Source organism: Somniosus microcephalus, chromosome 15 (assembly GCF_052327205.1).
Source record: "Somniosus microcephalus isolate GS21.2 chromosome 15, FLI_Smic_1.0, whole genome shotgun sequence".
NCBI classification, from domain to species: domain Eukaryota; kingdom Metazoa; phylum Chordata; class Chondrichthyes; order Squaliformes; family Somniosidae; genus Somniosus; species Somniosus microcephalus.
Genome location: NC_141001.1, coordinates 53,537,057 through 53,559,031, shown reverse-complemented (window position 1 = coordinate 53,559,031; position 21,975 = coordinate 53,537,057). Strand labels below are relative to the sequence as shown.

At 43.3% G+C, this 21,975-nt stretch overlaps 1 protein-coding gene across 1 annotated transcript in view; it reads left to right on the top strand.

Annotated features, from left to right (window-relative positions):
• Positions 1 to 19,084, top strand: part of tnnt3a (troponin T type 3a (skeletal, fast)) — a 55,631-nt gene extending 36,547 nt beyond the window's left edge. Inside the window, exons 12-16 of the mRNA XM_086008511.1 lie at positions 32 to 145; positions 676 to 785; positions 1,772 to 1,862; positions 12,732 to 12,772; positions 18,765 to 19,084. Of these exons, the coding sequence (XP_085864637.1) occupies positions 32 to 145; positions 676 to 785; positions 1,772 to 1,862; positions 12,732 to 12,772; positions 18,765 to 18,813 (405 nt within the window). The 3' untranslated portion in view covers positions 18,814 to 19,084. The remainder of the gene's footprint in view (positions 1 to 31; positions 146 to 675; positions 786 to 1,771; positions 1,863 to 12,731; positions 12,773 to 18,764) is intronic.
• The last annotated feature ends 2,891 nt before the right edge of the window (positions 19,085 to 21,975 follow it).

The following is a 21,975-nucleotide window of genomic DNA, read 5'->3' as shown; positions in this document are numbered from 1 at the left end:
ATTTTATAATCTCTTATTATTCATTCAACAGGAGGAAAAAGCAAGAAAGGAAGAGGATGAAGTCAGGAAGAGGGCTGGTGAAGATGCCAAGAAGAAGAAGGCTCTGAGCAGCATGGGTGCTCAATACAGCAGCTACCTTGCCAAGGTAAAATGCCAGCATATGCTGCAGAATGTGGATCCATGAAAATATAGGCCCCAGTGTCCCGTTCTTAGCACATGGGGGATGTTTTGTTCCCAGCCACTACAGTGCACCTGTCCAAAGCCCAGGAAAGGGATGGAGTTGATATTGGAGCCATAAAGTTCTATTTTTAAGCTGGGAAAGCCGAACGGGAAGAGGTGCCTATCGATGGGCTTCATCGAGATGTGTCCCTTGATTCTCCCTATCTTAGCTGAAAAGCAAACAAAAACCAAAGTCTAGCATTCCTGGTGCATATTAGGAAATTCCACATGCCCAGTCTACAATTTTCTGACGATTAAAATAAATTATTTGTTGATATGCTCTCCAGGAATGCTGAAGCAGAAAATCCCAGGCAATTCGGTATAGTAGAAGGTATAAATTTGCTTGAATAAACCAGTTGAAAAATTGATAGAACTATAAACTCTATCACGATTCCCTGATACTTAAAATTTAAGTCATGCTATCTTTCTTACATTTTAATTCCATTGTTAAATCAGGCTGACCAGAAGAGAGGCAAGAAGCAGACTGGAAGGGAAGCGAAGAAGAAAATCCTAGCAGACAGACGCAAGCCACTCAACATTGACCATCTTAATGAAGACAAGCTTAAGTGAGTCCCTACAAATGTGCCAGTGTTTAATTTTTGATGAAAGTATCCATATATTTTATACTTGCCACTTCAGGGAAGTAATGGCAACATTAAAGGAAAATGTGGTGAGTTTTGCACAAACATTTTCCCTCAAAACCCAGCCTTTGCAATGCGAATTGGATCCCTTTCCCCAGACCACCAGAATAATTAGTTAATTCTGGATCAGTTGATACCTTTAAAAAATGGACTGGATCAATACCTATTCAGAAAGGAGATTGTGGGTTATAGAGATATTGGTAGCTCTCCTCGATTTATCTAGAATCATAGAATTTTACAGCACAGAAAGAGGCCATTTGGTTCATCGCACCTATGCTGGGTCTCTGAAAGGGTTATCCACTTAATCTCGATTCTCTGCCTCTTCCACATACATATGGGCATCAGGAAAGAGAGTATAAAGATCTTGGGGGCAGTGGGGGGTGGCGCGGTGGGGAGGTGGTGATGGGGAGTGTTCAAGTCTGATGTAGTCTTGCAGGGGCTGCAAAAGGAGCAGATTTGATGACCTCAGTGATCTTTTCACATTTCAAGCCATCTTAGCCAGCCTACAGTTTTGAAATTAAAATAATTATTTTTATTGTCTCCGACAACAGAATCAATGATTGTCTCCTCATATAGCCTACTTTTTGAAACACCTCGGGCAGGATTTTCCTCCATGAAACCACCTGAAATTGGGTAGTGTAGCAGCAAAAGATGAAGGATAATTGGGCAATGCGGCCTATTGCTACATCCCTAGCCCTATGACCACCAACCTCAATTTTCTTCCTATCTCACCACAGGGTGCCCGATCCCACGCTGCTCCTCCTCCCTCACATGTAAATGAAGGTGGGCCCTGTGGACCCTTCCGATTTCCCTGCCTTCTGCCCTTGCTATTACCAACCCCTGTTTGAAGGTGACCAATGTAGGACTGATGTCTCGGTGATATTGTTGTTACTGTTTTATTAAATTACCAGGGAAAAAGCCAAGGAACTATACGACTGGCTGTGCCAACTAGAATCTGAAAAATTCGATATGGGTGACAAACTGAAGAGACAGAAGTACGAGGTATGTATCCCGATCAGAACCAATGCATTAAAGCAAGGAGACAACTAAAGTTACAGATCTTCCTTATTTCTTCCTTATTTGTGGGTATTAAGTATTACAAGAAACTTCTTAATAGCTTCTCACAATGAGAGAGTCATTGCACTGTGTGTATGGTAAAGTAAAAACATTCAATTGGAATTTAATTATGTAGATCATCCAGTTGTCTGTTTCAGTCTGTGCCTCTTGTAATTCTGTTCTCAGACTGTCAGGTCATTTCAATGCTTGAAATAATATACCATCCAATTTCCAATTCAACTGAGGTGGACTGAATGTATCATGCTCAATAATTTGCGTTTCAACACTTTTAACTAGGGTTTTCTTAATCGATACCAGTGGTGCTCAGGGTCACTTGTAGTCCTCTGGAGATGTGTTGCTAAATGCCTCTGCGCTACCACCCAAAGCTTTCCAATTGTGTAATGTTGCCGAAGTCAAGCGAAAACAGTACTTGATATTGGATTTGGACTCCTGACATAGTTGGTAATACCAATCCATACAAATGATAATTAAAGCACATGGCAAAACAGCCCCCATGCTTCATGTATAAATGTTCACTCCTATGATTCTTGTCTAGCAATCTCAGCCCATCAAAACCTTGAGGATCTTTAGAATTCTCTTAATTTCCAGTTAGCTACCATTGACTGTTATTTATGTTTGGATTTTCCCTTGTCGCTATATTAAAATACGGTGTTATGACTGTCTTGAGATTCTAATATATATCATAGCAAAGCTAGCGTGTACTTCTGGGAGACAACATTGTTGGAACATGGCTGCCATTTTCTTTCAAAGTACATGATGATCATGATCTCAAATGTCTACCGATTGAGAGCGATGCTTCTTTGCGTGCGCTACACGTTATGAAATTGTAAACCCTTTTATAAAGAACTAGCTGGGGGTGCCCGGCGTTGCCAGGGCAATTTTGGGCCGCGCGGTCTCCCTGCCCCTGTCTGTCCCCTCTCTCTGTCCCTCCTTCTCCCCCTCTCCTCTCCCTCCCTCCCCTCCCTCCCCCTCTCTCTGTCCCTCCGTCCCCTCTCGCTGCCTAGCGCCTGAGGCCCGGTGCTGTTGTGATACCGGCCGTGCGGGGCCTAGCGCTTCAGGCCCGGCCGGGCTCTGGGGCCGAGACGGACCCCAGCTGAGCTCCCCCGCGGGTGGCGCGGTTGATGGCCGGCTGCTGCTGCTCCCCCGCCCGCCATGTGTAAACTGACCTGCCGCTCCCGGAGCCGCAATGTGGGGGTTTGTTTGGCTGGTGCTGTGGCTGTGGGGATGAAAAAAATGGCGGCAAAGTTTCGGGAGACTGGAGGATTAGGTCCCGCCTGTGACGCAGCGATTGGTCAACCATCAGGTCACTGAACTGTAGGATTGGTCAACCAGCACGTCACTCAGCGCTAATGAGAGGTAGGATTGGTCAACCACTAATGTGCGGAGTTTTGAGGATTTTTGAAAGTTTTTTGTATACTGTCCGAACAACTTTTGTCTGACCAAAAAGTAAATATGCCTATGAGACTCCCCTAACGATAAGCTTTCTTTTGATATAACATGCGTGTAGGTACGCTCTATAACTTTTGATTGTATAGCCGGACAGACAGACAGACAGACAGACAAACTCTTTTAGATATATATACTAGCTGGAGTGCCCGGCGGTGCCGAGGCTTTTTTGAGGGCATGTTGTTGTTGGAAGAGAGAGAGAGAGTGACTGGGGGGAAGAGAGAGAGCGACTGGGGGGAAGAGAGAGAGCGACTGGGGGGAAGAGAGAGAGAGACGGGGGGAAGAGAGAGAGGGACTGGGGGGAAGAGAGAGAGCGACTGGGGGGAAGAGAGAGAGCGACGGGGGGAAGAGAGAGAGCGACTGGGGGGAAGAGAGAGAGCGACTGGGGGGAAGAGAGAGCGCGACTGGGGGGAAGAGAGAGCGCGACTGGGGGGAAGAGAGAGCGCGACTGGGGGAAGAGAGAGCGCGACTGGGGGGAAGAGAGAGCGCGACTGGGGGGAAGAGAGAGCGCGACTGGGGGGAAGAGAGAGAGCGACGGGGGGAAGAGAGAGAGCGACTGGGGGGAAGAGAGAGAGCGATTGGGGGGAAGAGAGAGCGCGACTGGGGGGGAAGAGAGAGCGCGACTGGGGGGAAGAGAGAGCGCGACTGGGGGGAAGAGAGAGCGCGACTGGGGGGAAGAGAGAGCGCGACTGGGGGGAAGAGAGAGCACGACTGGGGGGAAGAGAGAGAGCAACTGGGGAAGAGAGAGAGCGACTGGGGGGAAGAGAGAGAGTGACTGGGGGGAAGAGAGAGAGCGACTGGGGGGAAGAGAGAGCGACTGGGGGAAAGAGAGAGAGCGACTGGGGGAAAGAGAGAGAGCGACTGGGGGGAAGAGAGAGAGCGACTGGGGGAGAGAGAGAGACTGGGGGGAGAGAGAGAGGGGGGAGAGAGAGAGAGGGGGGAGAGAGAGAGGGGGAGAGAGAGAGGGGGAGGGAGGGGGCAGAGAGAGAGAGGGGGAGGGAGGGGGCAGAGAGAGAGGGGGAGAGAGGGGGCAGAGAGAGAGGGGGATAGAGAGAGGGGGAGGGAGGGGGCAGAGAAAGAGGGGGAGGGAGGGGGCAGAGAAAGAGAGGGAGGGAGGGGGCAGAGAGAGAGGGGGGGAGGGAGGGGGCAGAGAAAGAGAGGGAGGGAGGGGGCAGAGAGAGAGGGGGAGAGAGAGAGGGGGAGGGAGGGGGAGAGAGAGAGGGGGAGGGAGGGGGGAGAGAGAGAGGGGGAGGGAGGCAGAGAGAGAGAGGGGGGAGGGAGGGAGAGAGAGGGAGGGGGAGGGAGGGGGGAGAGAGAGAGGGGGAGGGAGGGGGAGAGAGAGGTGGAGGGAGGGGGCAGAGAGAGAGGGTGAGGCAGGGGAGAGAGGGTGAGGAGGGGGGAGAGAGAGAGGGGGAGAGGGGAGAGGGGAGAGGAGGGGGGAGGGAGGGAGAGGGAGGGGGGGGATGGGGAGGGGGAGGGGGGAGAGGGAGGGGGGAGAGGGAGGGAGGGGGAGGGGGGAGGGGGGAAAGGAGAGAGAGAGGGCGAGTGGCCCGCAGCCACAAATGGAGCCAAGCCCCGGGAACGGGCGTGAGCTGGCTTGAGGCTGTGAGAGACAGCCGGGCCCGGTTGCCGGGGTAACCCTTCCCCCTCTCCCGAGTCCCGGCGGCCCCCCCGCCCTCCCGAGCCCCGGCGGCCCCCCCCGCCCTCCCGAGCTCTGGCGCCCCTCCTCCTCCCTCCCTCTCTCCCTCCCGAGCAGCTCCCCCCCCCGCCCTCCCAAGCCGGCTTGAAGACCGCCAATTGCGGCTGGGCCTGCGCTACCGCGCTCTGTGTCTCAGGCTTCAGACGCCGCCGGGGACTGGAGGGAGGGAGCGAGTGAGTCGGAGCACGCCCATTTACACCCTGAATGCGCATGTGCAGCACGCACACAGCATGCTGGTAGTTGTAGTCATTGCTTGTCACGTTGGACTGAGGCTTCCCTGGTTACTGTTGCTAGGTGACATGAGGCGAAGGAGCCGAAATGTTTTTATTTATTTTTTTAAAGATAAAACCCCGAGAGAAATAAGGAGCTATGAACAGAGAGTTTATTTATATTTTTAGGAAAAAACTGAAGTAAAATTTTTAAAAGTCAGTAATTAAAACATGGAAAAATCCATTAAACGTTCTCCCCCCCCCCCCCCCCCCCCCCCCCCCCGCGTCTGCCTCCGAATGAAAACCGCAACGTCTTTGTCGGAAAGCACTCCCTGGGTTTTTAAAAAAATTAAAAAAGTTGATTTCCAATGCAAGTGTGGAGGAAATGGCCGAAATGTTTGTATTTTTAAAAAAAAGATAAAACCCCGATGGGAAAAAGAAATGAATAGTTAAGAATCAAGATGGCTGACACTCACCTCAGTTCAGAATGATTAGGCCCACCCACACACGCACCGATTGGTCAACCATCAGGTCACTGAAGTGTAGGATTGGTCAATCGTCACATCACTCAACTGTAGGATGGCCCGCCCGCACACACAATGAACCCGCCCCCGTGACGCAGCGATTGGTCAACTGTCGGGTCGCTCGACTGTACGATTGGTCAACCTTCACGTCATTCGATGCTAATGAGCGGATAATGAGCGGAATTTTGAACATTTTTGGTATACCATCGGCACAATTTTTGTCCAACCAAAAAGTAAATACACCTACGAGAGTCCCCTAACGATAAGCTTTCTTTCAATATAACATACATGTAGGTACGCTCTATAACTTTTGATTGTATAGCCAGACAGAGAGACAGACAGGGAGACAGACAGAGAGACAGACAGAGAGACAGACAGAGAGACAGACATACCGGTTTATATATAGCTAGATAGATAGATAGCTTTATAATTTTGTGACATAAAGGTTGATTCCACCATTCCATGCTCCTAACGGGGAAGCCGCATTCAGAAGAGGCAAGGATAAAAAAGAAAGCAACAACTTTGTAGTCCCATCCACACTCCTTGAAAGGGTGACTCCCTGCTGTGAGCACAGGGGTGCAGTTAGAGGAAATGTACAGGGGAAATCATCCCTCCAGTATATTAAATTATGGTAATGAATAAGATCAATTGCTATTGATTGCCATAAAACACAAGAAATTAGGATTAATCAGTAACTATGAATTGATGGTTAATTCCCTACATGCACTACAAATTACTGATCCTTCAAGCTGTATACTTAATACTATAACAAAATAATGGGGAGCATTTTCAAGTTTTGAGGAACAACTGTTGAGTGAATGTTTTTACTTTACATTTGTTGAGTGGCATGGGAGGTTGAGATTACTGTGTATAATTACAGGGCTGTAAACATATTTCTTCTTGTGTGCTAGCAATGGTATTTTGCATGGACACCAGTAATCTTACTGAACTTTTTGTCATTTCTCCATTTCAGATCTAGCAGTTACTAATGTTGCAAAAAGCAGTAAATGAGAGACATTAAAGCACACAAAATCTGTAATGGACCATAGCAATGCTGTTTTAAATGTGAAATATAATAGGTTAACTACTATATTTTCAAACTTGATTGAAGATGGTCAACTCTCCCCCAATCGCATCTAGCATGTCCAGTTGTCAACAAATCACATATTTTGCCATGTAATTGGCAACAGAGAGCTCTTCACTGTTATTCTTCAAAGGATCAGAAACACAGATTAGTATGTCAGAAAAGCGTGAGAAATGATGGATTGAGAAAAGGCCATTCAGCCCATCAAGCCTGCTATTTCCACAGAACATATAGGGTGGATACTATCATGGATTCTGCCCCACCCATTTAGTCTCCTTCAGGAAAGTTCTGTACAAGTACTCCTTGATCCGCAAAGACAATCAAGCGAAGTCCAAAATAGTCATTCATTCCCACATCTTTACCCTGAGCTACTGCCTTCTACAAACAACAACTTTCCCATCGCTGACAGCCACAGAGGATCACAATGTTCTATTGAGTGCTAGATCATCTTGATATACGCCTATCTCATTTCCAATCAGATGTTTATCTAGCCCCTTTCTGAAGGACATGGTTGTTTTAGAATCAATTGCTTTTACTGGGACTGCTCCACAGTTCTGCGACTCTTCTGGGAGGAAAAACAATTTTAATCTCTAGTCTCACTTGAGGCTTGTTACCTTGTTCAGTGCAGTGCTCAACACTGAAGCACTGATTGAATAGTACTCAAGGGACTCTGCCTGTATTGTACTGGAGACCAGAGCATAACAGGCTAATTGAAGAATCTCAGCTGCAGTTTCATCCTTCAGAATTATCCATCCCCAGTTACCCTGATAGATATATCCAAGCAACCTCCCTAAATGGACAATCTCTTGTTAGCACTCTAGATAACTGATATATATTGATATATAGCTTGATGTTCTGTGTTCTCTTTTGGAAAAAGATGTAGGAAGATGGAGGCCCTAGTGAACTGAATAAAACTGCATCCCTCTTCATTAATCATGGCCAAATAGGACAACAGAACTGCCAGTCAGAGATTAAAGAAGAAATGTTTGATGAGAGTTAAATATTTCCACACTCATACTGAAAATGAAAATATTATTGAGACATTAATATGTTGCATAATACAGGAAACTTTCATTTAACCGGAGGTTAAATGTCCGGAAAGCTCTATCTACCGGCAAAATTCAGGAGCCGTTTCCTATAAGTTTTTTTACTTCTCGTTGCTTTTTTTTTCCAGTCAGGCTCTGCAAGGTCTAGCTAAAGCTGTTGCTTAGCTACAGAGACGCTTTTAAGCTGCGGCCAACTGTTTTGAAGCTGTTGCTAAGCAACAGGGTTTGTTGAGTCACACGGAGCTCAAAAGCTCTGTATGTTTTAACATTAGCGCTGGTTTCTACGGCAGTTTTGATGGTACGGCACCAGCTCGGTCACGTCAGTGCCGGATACCAGAAAGTTTCCTGTATATTGTTTTGATTTCTTTGTGGGTTCAATAACGACTCATTTATTGAAAGAGAATAAGTTTTAATCTAAAGTCTATTCAACTCTTTTTAACAGCCTTTACAGAACACACTATGCTGTGATGCATCTAGAATGAAACTGAAAGTAAAACCCTCAGCCTGCTTGTCTGCGTCACATGACCTCTGCTGGTCAGGCACAAGTAATCAAAAACACAGACAAATATGCTGTAAGGCATAAGTAATCAAACACAGACAAATATCATCACTATTTGCTGATATCATTACATCTCCCTTTCTTAAAACAAAAGTATTTTACTTTTAACTAACAACATTTAATGAACTTACATTATCATTATCATGATCAAGGTTTTTTACCCTTGCTTTGTGTGTTCACATGAAATATGTCAATACACTAGAACTTGAAGAAAGAATAAGATAACATTACTTCCTTCTTTAACAATAGTCCTTAAATTTGCTCAATGAGTCTCTCAGGAGGCTTCACGTGTCTTGAGGATTTTCTGATTGATTGTCCTTGAATCTGAGTTGTTGCTTCAGATGATTGGTTCTCAGCTGTGTGATCAGGTTGTTCTTTGAACTTCCTCACTTTCTCCCCCTCTTTTGTTTTCAGGAGGTTCTCCGGGATGGGTAGGTTTGACCTTAGCCAACGTCCCATCAGGAGTTGGGCTGGTGACATACCACACTCGAGCGGCGTTGTGCGGTATACAAGCATGCTCTGGTCGAAGTCAGTTCCACTGTCTTTTGCCTTGTACTTCAGTCTTTTCACTGTGTTTGCGGGCTCTCCTGGGTCAACAGCTCTGGACAACGTGTCTGCTGTATACATCAGCTTACCCGGTGTGTACGCAACATTCAGTTCATCATAGACTGTCTCTCTTTCACTTTCCACAACGAGGACTCTCTTTACCAGGTTCAGTCTCTCACAGGCTTTTAAACCTAGTATGGCTTGCACATCCTTTGGCACCACGATTAATGCTAGCGTGTGCTCTCTGTCCTTGTGTGTTACTTTGACAATGCATTTTCCTTTCACTGGTATATCAGTACCTGAGTATCCGGTCACTTTCACTTGTATTCCATGTAACTTTGGTCTGGGTCTAATTCTCTTAAAATCGGTCTCTGATATCACATTAACTTGTGCTCCAGTATCCAATTTAAATGGAATGTGTATGTCATTCACTTTTAGTGTCAACATCCAGTCTCTTTCTTCTTTTTTGTTTTCAGACACAACATCTACATTGAATTCCTCTATCTCGCTTTCATCTACTGTATGGACCTTGCTTTGTTGCGCTTGGTTCTTACAGCAACGGGCATAATGGTTGTTTTTGTTGCATCTATTGCATGTTTTACCATATGCTGGACACTTTCTTGGTGGATGCTGTGTACCGCATCGACTACATGACTTCCGATTGTCCCTTTCATTTTCGTTTGCTGGCCACGTCTCTTTTTTCACATTGGCGCTCTCTTTGTTAAACGGTTTGTATCCGTTCTTTCTCACTGCATCCACGTTGCAGCTACTGTCACTGAACAGCTCCTTTGCCTGCAACTTCACAGTCTCTGTAGCCCTACACAGTGCTATGGCTTTTCCCAGGTCTAGATCTTGCTCTCTTAGCAGTCTTTCCCTTAGACCATCATCTGGAATACCACACACCAGTCTGTCTTTTATCAGCGAGTCTATGAGTCCCCCAAATTCACACGATTTGCTCCGGTTTCTCAGTTCAGTCACATACTGATCAATAGTCTCGCCGATTTTCTGTACACATGTGAAAAATTTGTGCCTCTCAAAGGTCACGTTGCGTTTAGGTATGCAGTAGGCCTCAAACTGTTCCATTATTTTATCTAGCTTCATTTTGTCTCCATCAACAGCAAATATGAAATTATTATATACCTCCAGCGCTGCATCACCCACGACATGTAAGAACACGGACGATTTTTGTTTATCACTTTTCTCGTCAGCTCCGATTGCCGCTAAATACAACTCTAAACGTTGTTTGAACCTTCTCCAATTTTCAGCCACATTACCTGTCAATTGACGCGTCGCCGGTGGGAGTAAACCTTCCATTTTTTCACTTCGTTAGCTATTCTCTAATGGTAAGCAACGATGTTCTCTTCTGTCTTGCTAATATGTGGAGAGCTGATTTCGCTTACTTGCCACAACTGCTTTCACTGTCCCATCAAGTTGCTAACTTCAGATTTTTTCTCTTTCAGCCACTTCTGACATCATGTTTTGATTTCTTTGTGGGTTCAATAACGACTCATTTATTGAAAGAGAATGAGTTTTAATCTAAAGTCTATTCAACTCTTTTTAACAGCCTTTACAGAACACACTATGCTGTGATGCATCTAGAATGAAACTGAAAGTAAAACCCTCAGCCTGCTTGTCTGCGTCACATGACCTCTGCTGGTCAGGCACAAGTAATCAAAAACACAGACAAATATGCTGTAAGGCATAAGTAATCAAACACAGACAAATATCATCACTATTTGCTGATATCATTACATATATATTTACTTAATATATGCAAAAAATTGCAAATGTTTCTGTTAGGACCAATATTTTACAGAATATTCCACATAATCTTATACCTGATTTTTTTTAAATTACTTTAATTAAAATTGTACAGGTTGCTTCCTGACATAATTCACATTTTCAATGTTCCACTGAAATGCATGTTGCTGTAATTTATTTTAGGTTACATCACTACGTAAGAGATTGGAGCTACTGTCTAAGTTGTAAGTACTAAACAGCGCCATTATAAGTGCTGCAGCTGTAGGGGTCCTGCCTGGAACATGCATGGGCCGGCTGCATGGTAAGCCAAGAAACCATCAAACATGCAGGGAGGAGGTAGCAGGTAACCATTCTGATTAAAACCCAGCATTTTATTTCTAACTTCATCTAAATGAAATCTAGCTCCAAGTGACTTTATTGCTATTAGAATACTCAATGAGTTCAAAATGCTTCTCTCTTAAATTGAAATGGAATTATCTTACCAATCAGCTGATCATACTGTATTTGTCCAGTCCGGTTCATTATGAGAATACAATTCTTAGTGAATGCAAAGACCTTTTTGGACTAAGGTCATTAGGTAGCACTGGCCATGCCATTATTTGACTTGTGTTTGTCCTGTAATGACAGGGATTTCTTGCCATTCACAACACATCATTCTCTAGCCCTAGAGGATGGGCAGGTAATCTGCTATCAGGCATCCTTCAATGCCAGTCTTGATCTGTCCATTAAGAAACATGAGAGTGCTGCCTCATGTGACTCACTTTTTCCCTTCCTCTTTCCCTCCTTGTAGGAGGTACTTGTCCACTGTTCATTGACTCCATCTGGTAGCAGGGATAAGACTACAAACTCACTTACTGAAGGGGTAAGATGGTTAGATTGGGGATAGAAACCTGTGCCCTCCCAATCCAAAGAATGACTTGTTGGACCACCACCTCAGAAGTTGGTCACCCAGTCATCTGTCTTGCACTTCAACTGGAATTCTTATTTCAAAACAAAGTCCCATAGTAACATGTAGACAACCTCACACATTTAAGGAGGATGCAATGTGTTATTGGGCAATATATTTTATTATATCAAACAGTTCCTAGACATCTAATTTTGCAGATAATCTCAATTTTTAATGTCAAGTCTACATGGGGGGAATTGCAAATAAATCCAATTTTCTCAATTTATATTGGCCCATTACTCAAATATTGTGCACGCCACAGATGGATTAGTGAACTTCTGGTCATTTGTACTGGTTAAGGGACTTTTTAGTTGCTTCAGAAGTATTAAAGGATCATTATTACAAGGATATTGTGAATGGACATTTATTTTGTTTTCTCATTCTTGCTACACAAAATGCATTGTACAAAATCTATTTAGAAATGCATCCACTCACTGTTTGATTAGTGGATCATAATTAATTATATAAAAAAAATTAAAGCTTATTTTGAACAAAAAGGAAATCTTTTCTACGCAGCTATGAGGATGTGCGTAGTATATGGATCCTGACCCTTTATAAAACAGTAGTACAGACTTTTTCTTTAATCCTTCCCTGTAGGTCCAACATCTTTTCAATATTTAATTGGTCTCTGGTTAAACCTGCTGCCTCCTTGACAAGCTTTCAGGCTAGCTACAACAGTCCAGTACAGTTCTCGAGCCAGGTCCACAGGTTGTCATAAGTCCAGAGTCCTTCACTTTTTCTAGGGTGCCTTCCTGTGGGATTGAAGTAGGGACAAGAAGAAGACGCAGTAAGTATTGGTCTAGATGTGCACAATGGGCAACTTGCAAAATTTCATCCAACAGGTCCCTCGCTGCCTTTTCTTGAGTTCTTCTGCAAGAACAAAACATTCAACAGCCAAGTGGTCCAAACCTCCAATCACAGGTAACTGTGTCAGTCTTCAGCAACATGCACTAATGAGCATATGTTATTTACAGATTACTACAGCCAGAAATCGCATTGATGAACTTCAAAAGCAGTGAGTACATTGCTATCCACCCCTCCAACTCCTTCTCGTCAATAGGAACATACAAGCATGGCCATCGAATGTATTTACTATGGACGAAGCTAACAGAAATTCAATTCAAGCAGGCATGGCACAGGTCTGCAAGTGGAAACAGCTCATGCAATGCTGTCTAGAATTGTGATCATTCTTTAGCCTCTCCGTGCCTGTTGGAATTCAATTCTTCCTTTATGAAATGCACATACAAGAGTTCAAACTGTTTTCAGAAATGTCAGTCTCCACACAACTCAGTCACCATTTAAAAAAAATCCATCTTAGTGAAAAGACTTGCTCCTGCCTTAAGGTAACTTGTGGATCAGACGTCTTACTTCCCTCAGACTCTCCTACGAACATTAGAGGCACTTAAAAGCTAATTACTACTTCCTGGTCTACCTCTGCTTTTCTCTTGCTTTTTTCAGCCTTGGTGGTAACCTAAACTATGACCCCTTCTAATGATTTTTAAAATGCACGATTGGTTCAGGTTTGAGGGAGTTCAGTAAAAAAATGAGATGGTGCAACCAAATTCCAGGGATCATATAACTAACCTGCCAAAAAACGAATGTCCTATTTGACCAGGACTTGTGTCCAATAATAGTGAACAGTATCAGTGCACTGGAATTTTACATTTGTATTGGGTATATGTTTTACTACTTCAGTCAGTGTAGATTATAATCAGATTGCTTAATGTTCCATTCAAAAAAATCCTTTCCTCTTGTGCGGTACTAAACGATACAGCCAAAAAAGATTCCAGATGTGATCCCTGGTCTGTGCTGAGTTAACTGAGCTCACTCCACGATGTTATGGGGTGTTACAATCGACCTTGGTGTTCTTGGGCTAGGCAGGAGAAAAATCAGCTAGAGTTCCTGCTCCCTGGTTGTTATTTAGGGGGTGATTTTGTCAATGGGGGCATGTTGGAGGCGGGACTGCTGCTTGTCGGATTTTAGTTCCGCTTCCATCAACTTGTGGCCAACCAATGCTACCAACCGCCCAGCAGGCTTAGCAGGCCAATTAAGGGGAAGCCGGTTACAGAGAATGTCAGAGTATGACATTTCATCTGTCAAAAATGTTTGACAGATGAATTGTCATCGTTTGACAGCTTTGAGAAGCTGTCAAACACTGACATTCTCTGTTGTTTGGTGAGTTCTTGTACTCAAGACTCACCAAACCTCTTCTGTGAGCAAAAATCAGATGGCTGTTGTACCGGAGAATGCAGCAGCCATTCTGTCATCTCTGCCATTGAGATGACGGAGCCTCCGCATCCCCAACAATTGAAGCCTGCAGGAAGAAACAAAGGTAAGGTAACTTTTTCTATCACTTTTCACTCACCTCACATATTACCTCTCCACACTTGCACCCATCACTCACCTTCACAGTGCACTTTTGCACCCCTCCGATCCCCGCAGACCTACTGCTCGCCTCGGTGACCCTGGCGGGGTTTCCCCGACGTCGGGAAGCCTGCACCTCTGCTGGAAAAATGGGGATAATCCTCTTAACTGCCTGTTAACTACCTGTTAACAAGCAGTTAAGTGGCTGTAATCCCCTTCCCGCCTCCAGGAGATGGGACCCGGCGCGGGTCAGGTACCCGCCTTCTGGGAAGATGGCACGGAGGCAGGTTGGGGGCGGGATGGGTACCTGCCCCCAGATTCTGCCATTTTCCCGGCAGTCCCGCCTCCACCTTAGTGACAGTAATGGAAAGCCAGTGGGCATCAGTTAAGGATAGAATTGAGCTCGGCAGTGGAAAAGCCTGCCAACACTCGGCATCTAAGCTCATGCAAGGAATGGTTAAAGTGCTGGAGGACTATTGTGTCTGCAAAATTTGTGTCCCTACAGCTGTCACCATTTTTAAGAGATGAAAATTAAAATAAATATAAATAATTATAAATTCCATTTCCACTTTTGATATTTTATAAACAAAAAACTTGACTTGCCTGAAATCCAGTTGTGTGGAAACTCCATAATCTTTAACCAAACTAAATGATTTCCTATTCGATTCCAGTCCCATATTGATACATTTACGATGTATTGTTATGTTCCTTTCTCTTTAATCCCTCTTCCACTTTACCTAGTACCCTGATTTCTTCCAATGGATTTTCTCTTACCTTATACAGAGAATGCACTGTCTAATTTGATGTTGCCTCCATGGAGGCTGTCAAGCCATGGCGCAGAGCATTGTGAATAACTCCCATACTCAGAAATTCTTCAGGCCTTTCGCCGCTATGATCACAGAATGAAAGCTTCACATATGTATGTTTAGAGAACATCCTTGTTTTCAGTTTACAATAGCCAGGAATGCATTTTTGAAGAAAACTATGTTTTTGAAAATGGGGGAGGAGAAATCCTACAGCACTTAAGATACTTTTTCATGTCTTTTTGCTTGATTCAAAAAATTAAAAAATGATGGGAATTTTGGTTTCATAGTAAGACTATATAAGCCCAAATGGTTGTTACACGTTGAGCCTTTTCTCGTATGAGTATGGCTCAGTAAATCTGCACTAATTGCATCACAATCATCAATGCTTTAACATGGATGTCACACTTCTTTGATGGTATGGCGCACAGTAGCCTTGAGCATCCACCACTGCAGGTGCTGTTGTTAAAAATTGATGTAAATTAACAAAGTTTTTTGCGAGCGCACAAGACTAAATGATAAAATATGTTCACCTGGAGTGATGGGAAGTCTGTAATGCTCTCTAGAATGACAGTCTTAAACTAATTGAATGTTGCAAATTGTGAAGTCGCTCTCTAAAACCCCCACGACGAGATAGTTGTCCTGGAGTTCCTACCAGCCAGCAATTATTAAGGATAATAAGTTTTATGTTATCAGTGCATCAGAAAAAGCTGTGGTCTAGACCAAGCCAGGATCAAGTGTTTTTCGAGGACCCCATTATTAATACTGTGTGGTATCAAACTCTGACCACTCACCTTTTTTAAGTTATCCACAATGCTTTGTGCTAGGGTTCTCTCATTGGCATGATTACTTTTACTGTTTGTTCATCTACGCGGTAACCTCTGTCTGTGTTCACGGTGTGTGATTGATGCCAGTTCTGTGATGCATCATGGATAATTTGACAAAATGTGGGGCTGAGTGCCCATAACATCCACCCAAAGATTTGGTTAAAGAATCTTCTTAACAGTTGGCACAAAGTCGGGTTATTGAGTAGATCTTACAGACATGACCTGGATGACAGACTTTCCAGTATTGTTGTTTACAGATCAATAAATGCCATTGTTTAAATAAACAGTCCTTGATTCCTAACAGGGACCAAACATTGGAAATGGGCTGGATTGGTCCTTACATAAAGAATTCCAAAAATGAGTTAATTTAAGAAAATAATCTTGCTTTTGCTTATTTTAAAGTATATGTGAAGCATTCCCACAAGGGTCTTCCTATTGTACTGTACAAAAATTCTATTAGGATAATCCCAATTTCAACTAAGTGAAAATCAACACTTAATTGGGAATGGTCCCTGTGATGAATCAGGACCAAGTCATAAAGTAAGGGTCTCCTTGGAAGCACTTACTTTGAAATTTCATTTGAATCTGTTATGGTTTTTTTATAACACTCAGAAGATAGTCTTTAGGCCAACCTCTCCTGCTACTTAATGTAAGTAATTTATTAATCTACATTAAAGACTGTCAAGGTTGCAGAATGGTAAGTGAAGCATGTCGATTTTCTCAGTCCATATCCATGCTGGCACGCTGACATTATGTTTTAAATGCAAAGAACAGCATGCAGTTTTTTGAAAATAAGGCTTGCAAATGCATAGAAAGTATAATGAAGTCTATGGTTATTCAGGTAAGTTAAATAATAGGATGAAGGACCTAAATTTTACTGTGCTCAACTCTGATCATTCTCCATTTCTATTCAATGCCCTTTTTATTATCCATTACCTGTCCTTCAAATACTTCCAACAGTGTGCCGGGACGCGGGGCAGGCAGGGAGCTCCTTCCCTAACCTCTGCCAGCTTGCTTTCTTCAAGATACACATGACAGATTCCTGGAGCGACATGGTCTTCAATATATCTAGGAACATAGGAACAGGAGTAGGCCATTCAGTCCCTTGAGCCTGTTCTGCCATTCAATTAGATCATGGCTGATCTGTATCTTAACACCATCTATCTGCCTTGGTTCCATAACCCTTAATACCCTTTCCTAACTAAAATCTATCAATTGCAGTTTTGGAATTTTCAATTGACCTAGCCTCAATAGCTTTTTGGGGCGAGAGATCCAAATTTCCACTACCCTTTGTGTTTCCTGACATATCCCCTGAACAGCTTAGCTCAATTTTAAGGATATGCCCCCTTGTTCTGTATTCTCCCACCAAAGGAAATAGTTTATCTACCCTGTCAACTCTTTTAATCATCTTAATCACTTCAATTAGATCGCCCCTTAATCTTCTATACTCAAGGGAATACAAGCCTGGCCTCATAATTTAACCCTTTTAGCCCTAGTATCATTCGATCCTTCCTTTTGTTTCCCCCCCACCATGTAGTGAAGCACCTACTTCTCCAGAGAAATGTTCTCAATGCCACTGGTCAAAAATGAAAACTTGGTTTGGTAACTGTGTGCATTAAAGCACATCCTGTCACCCCATGGGACAGCTCATTGGGACACAAGGGTGTGTCTTTACCTGTTCAAACAACAGCTTTTCCCCAAACCTTGTCATGCTGAGCTCTGCCACCTGGGCCACCTACAAGATAAACCATGGTGGTGAGCAAACAGGAAGAAAATTGGCACCATATGACCATAAAAGAGAAATAAATAAGGCAATGACGTACTAACCTATAGCACAGCAGTTAGGGTGCTCATTTCACAACTTTGCAGCTTTTAAAGTGTTGCCTGCTCCTCATATCTGCAAAACACACACAAGTTTCACCAATCCTGCCAAATCATGAGGCTGGTGTATTATTTTTTTTTTAAATCAAAAATCTCCATTTATATCACATCCAGCTTTGGGTAAGTATAAAATGACAATGTCTAGGCCAGAAGAAATCGTCTCACATCCTGTCACCCCATGGGACAGCTCATTGGCACACGAGGGTGTGACTGAAGTAATTGGGGGTAATTTTGGCTTTGGGCCACAGTGTAAAATGGACGCAATCGATTCAACCGCTCGTTCTACCTCTCTCCCGATTTCATTTCTATTGACTTCAATGGAAATGAAAATCGCGAGAGATGTATAAAGAGCGGCTGATCCGATATCACCCATTTTACACTGTCGCCCAAAGTCCAAATTACCCCCATTTATGTGGAAACCTTTGAGATGGGTGTTTAAATTTAAATAAAGGAAGCTGTCATTGATGGACCAAAGACTTAGTAGTTACCGCAAAGATTTCTGAAAAAAAATTTTGGTTGGTCATCAGTTGATGTCCGCTGCCTGACAGAAGCTTTCACTGTCCAGTGAGGAAAAACTTAATCAGTCCTCTTCTAGGCCACTAGATAGACCACTTTGCAATTAAAACGTTAAGGGGTCACTGGGTTGTCCCAGTGTCATCAAATGTAAAAACCTAACAAAAGTGCCCCCTATTTAGAGGGGCACAACTAATAAAATACTTAAACAAAAGAAACTTATAACATAAATAATAATATAATTTTCCCTATCCACCAAACACTCCAGTCCCTGTGGTGCCCACCGGTCGTGGAAGGCCTCAGGCGTACCGCATGCTCCTTCTCCAGGGTGCAGACAAAGCGTGGGAGAGAGGCAGGCAGCCAGAGCAACCACCCCAACGGGTGCTTCTTATTGGTTGATTGCAGAAGGGTTTGGGCGACAGGCAAACCTTCCAACCTGGTCCCCTTCATCTTCCAAGTAGCTGAACATTCCAGTCACAGCTAGTAAAGACCAGTGGAGCTCCTTCATTGTTTGAACTTGTATGTAGAGCCAGGTTAGATTGCTTCACAAGAGAGTCTGAATGTTGGATGTTAAGAAACAGAGGCTGACAATGTTTTTGTTTTTGTTTGTGATTTACAGCAGCAAGAAGGGTGCTGCCAAGGGCAAGTACGGTGGCCGCTGGAAGTAAGCGGTTGAAACAGGAGCCTTCCATTGCAGCATGACCTGATTGCGTTGCCTCAATCTTGGATTCTTGCTAGGCATATCTCAAGTGGCAAAACAATCTACAGCACTATTAGGTCCAAGGCTTAGAAACAATCCACTGAGCTATCTTACTCTGTGTTGCACATTGGATCTATGACAATTATCCCTTTATTTACTGTGTTAATATAATGCCTATCCTCCTCCATTATAAACAACTGTCTTAACCATTTTGTAAATAAAGCGTGGCATCTAATTTATTTTCTTTCCAACTGAATATTTATCTCTGTCTCATGTACAGTGAGGTAGCTAAAAAAAAAATCTTAATTACAGCTATCAGAAAAATTGAACAGGTTTGAGCTTTTTTCTTCAGAAAAGAGAGGACTTAGAGGAGACCTTATAGGGGTCTTTAAAAATATTAATGCATTGGACAGGGTAGATGTGGAGAGAATGTTTCAACTTGTGGGAGAATCCAAAACTAGGGGCCATAAATACAAGCTAGTTATTAATAAATCCAATAGGGAAGTAAGGAGACGTTTCTTTACTCTGAGTGCTTAGAATGTAGAACTCGCTACCACAGAAAGTGGTTGAGGCAAATAGCTTAGATGCTTTCAAAAGGAAACCAGACGAGTACATGAGAGAAAAGGGAATAGAAAGATATACTGAAAGGCTGAGATGAGGCAGATATAATGGGAGGCGTCTCGTGTGGAGCATAAACACCAGCACGACTAGTTGGGCTGAACGGCCTGTTTCTGTGCTGTATATTCTGTGTATCTGTCTATAATATGTATCTATAATGTGTTAAGAATGGTATGTCACACAAACAGACATCACACTCTAAGGTGTCAGCCTTGGCTCAGTGATGGCGCTCTCACCTCTGAGTCAGAAGGTTGTGGGTTCTAGCTCCAGTCAGGAGATCTACGGACATAATCTAAGATGATGTATCAGTGCATTACTATGGAAGTCCTGCACTGTCACAGGTGCTGTTCATTGGATAAGATGTTAAATTGAGGTCCTGTCTGCCTTCTCAGGTAAACGTAAACCATTGTACTATTCAAAGAAGAGCAGGGAATTCACCTGGTGTCCTGGCCTATATTTATTACCAAACACAGATGATCTGGTTTCTTAATTCCATTGCTGTTTGTGACCTTGATGTGTGCAAATTGGCTGCATTTCCTAACACTGCAACAGTGATTACACTTCAACATACTTGACTGGCTGTGAAGTGCTTTGGGTCATTATGAAAAGCATTATATAAATGCAAGTTCTTTCTTGCTTTTCTCTGCTACAGATACAAAACAAATTCAAAAAACTGTCTGAATCCTGACAACAAACATTTTAAAAGGACACAGCTACGTGTTACCAACAGAATAATACATTGTTCATTACATAGTGTAATACTCAACCTTATAAAACAGCATGCCATCTGTCAGGTGTTATTACACCCGCCCATCAGTGGAGGCACTGCAGTGCCACCACTGATGGGAGGTTGTAATTACAGCATAACAAGTTTACATAGGCGGTATCCATTGTAAATGGGGACATATGAATTTACAATGGAAATATAAAAATAAAGGACAAAATGTTTGACTGAATTACAGCTGCATATCCTGGTCCAATTGTGCCCTGGCTTCCAACTCCACTTGGTCTCAATTAACCTTTGTTCTAAATGCAAAGCAATCTTAAAAAAATAGGAAAAACTGATCTGCCAGAAAGCCAATGCTGCATTCTTCTGACCTGGAGTCTGCAATTTACAGGCAGGCAAATCTGAGCCATAAGTAACCTCAAGGATTTAGAAGCTGCTACAATTACCTAGATTTGCCTATTTAAACTACATTCCTACAGGGACAGCTTGAAGAATGGCCTTAAATGGAGAGAGTCGGTTAAGCACATCTCCTTAGCAGTTAAACATCACAAACATGTGCCACACCATAGACTGTACATGAGCAAGGCTGCAGAAGATCTGCTAGTATTTAGTAAAGTATAATAATTAAAATTAAATAAAATATTTCTACACAATAAAAAATAACTAATGATTTACACTGGGACCTTGATTATTAAGCATAATGTATGGCCTCTCCTCAGTGGCTCATGGAAATTGACAGGTAATTAAGGTTCACCTTATTCCTTGCCTGAAATGGTGAGTTCTTAGTCTCTGCTTGGACTGTTCAGATTACTTAATCGAATTCCATTTATCCAATATTAAAAATGAGATATTCTTGGCATAAACACTGATTCCAGGGGAGGGCTAACAAGGCAAGGGAATACACAATAAATGGTAGGATACTGAGAAGTGTAGAGGAACAGAGGGACCTTGGAGTGCATCACAACAGATTCCTGAAGGTCGCAGGACAGGCAGATAAGATGGTTATGAAGGCATACAGGATACTTTCCTTTATTAGCTGAGGCATTGAATATAAGAGCAGGGATGTTATGCTTGAACTGTATAAAAGACTAATTAGGCCACAGCTAGAGTTCTGCGTACAGTTCTGAAAGTTGTGATTGCACTAGAGAGGGTACAGAGGCGATTTACGAGGGTGTTGCCAGGACTGGAGAATTTTAGTTATGAAAAAAGATTGGATAGGCTGGGGTTATTTCCCTTTGAACAGAGGAGGCTGAGGGGAGACTGGATTGAGGTGTATAAAATTATGAGGGGCCTAGATACAGTGGATAGAAAGGACCTATTTCCCATAGCAGAGAGGTCAATAGCCAGAGGGCATTGATTTAAAGTAATTGGTAGAAGGATTAGAGGGGAGTTGAGAACTTTTTTCACCCAGAGGGTGGTGGGGGTCTGGAACTCACTGCCTGAAAGGGTGGTAGAGGCAGAAACGCTCATCACATTTAAAAAGTACTTGGATATGCACTTGAAGTGCCATAACCTACAGGGCTACGGACCAAGAGCTGGAAAGTGGGATTAGGTTGGATAGCTCTTTTTTGACCGGTAGACACAATGGTTCAAATGGCCTCCTTCTGTGCTGTAAATTTCTATGATTCCAGCTGGTGCCTCTTACCTGAAACCCTAACTCCTGTTAGTCTTGATCAGAAATCAGAACGACATGGATTCTATCATTGATTGGACATATGGATTAAAGAAAAACAACTTACTCGACTGCATCAAGAAATTATAACTTAAGAAAAATCAAAAGCACTG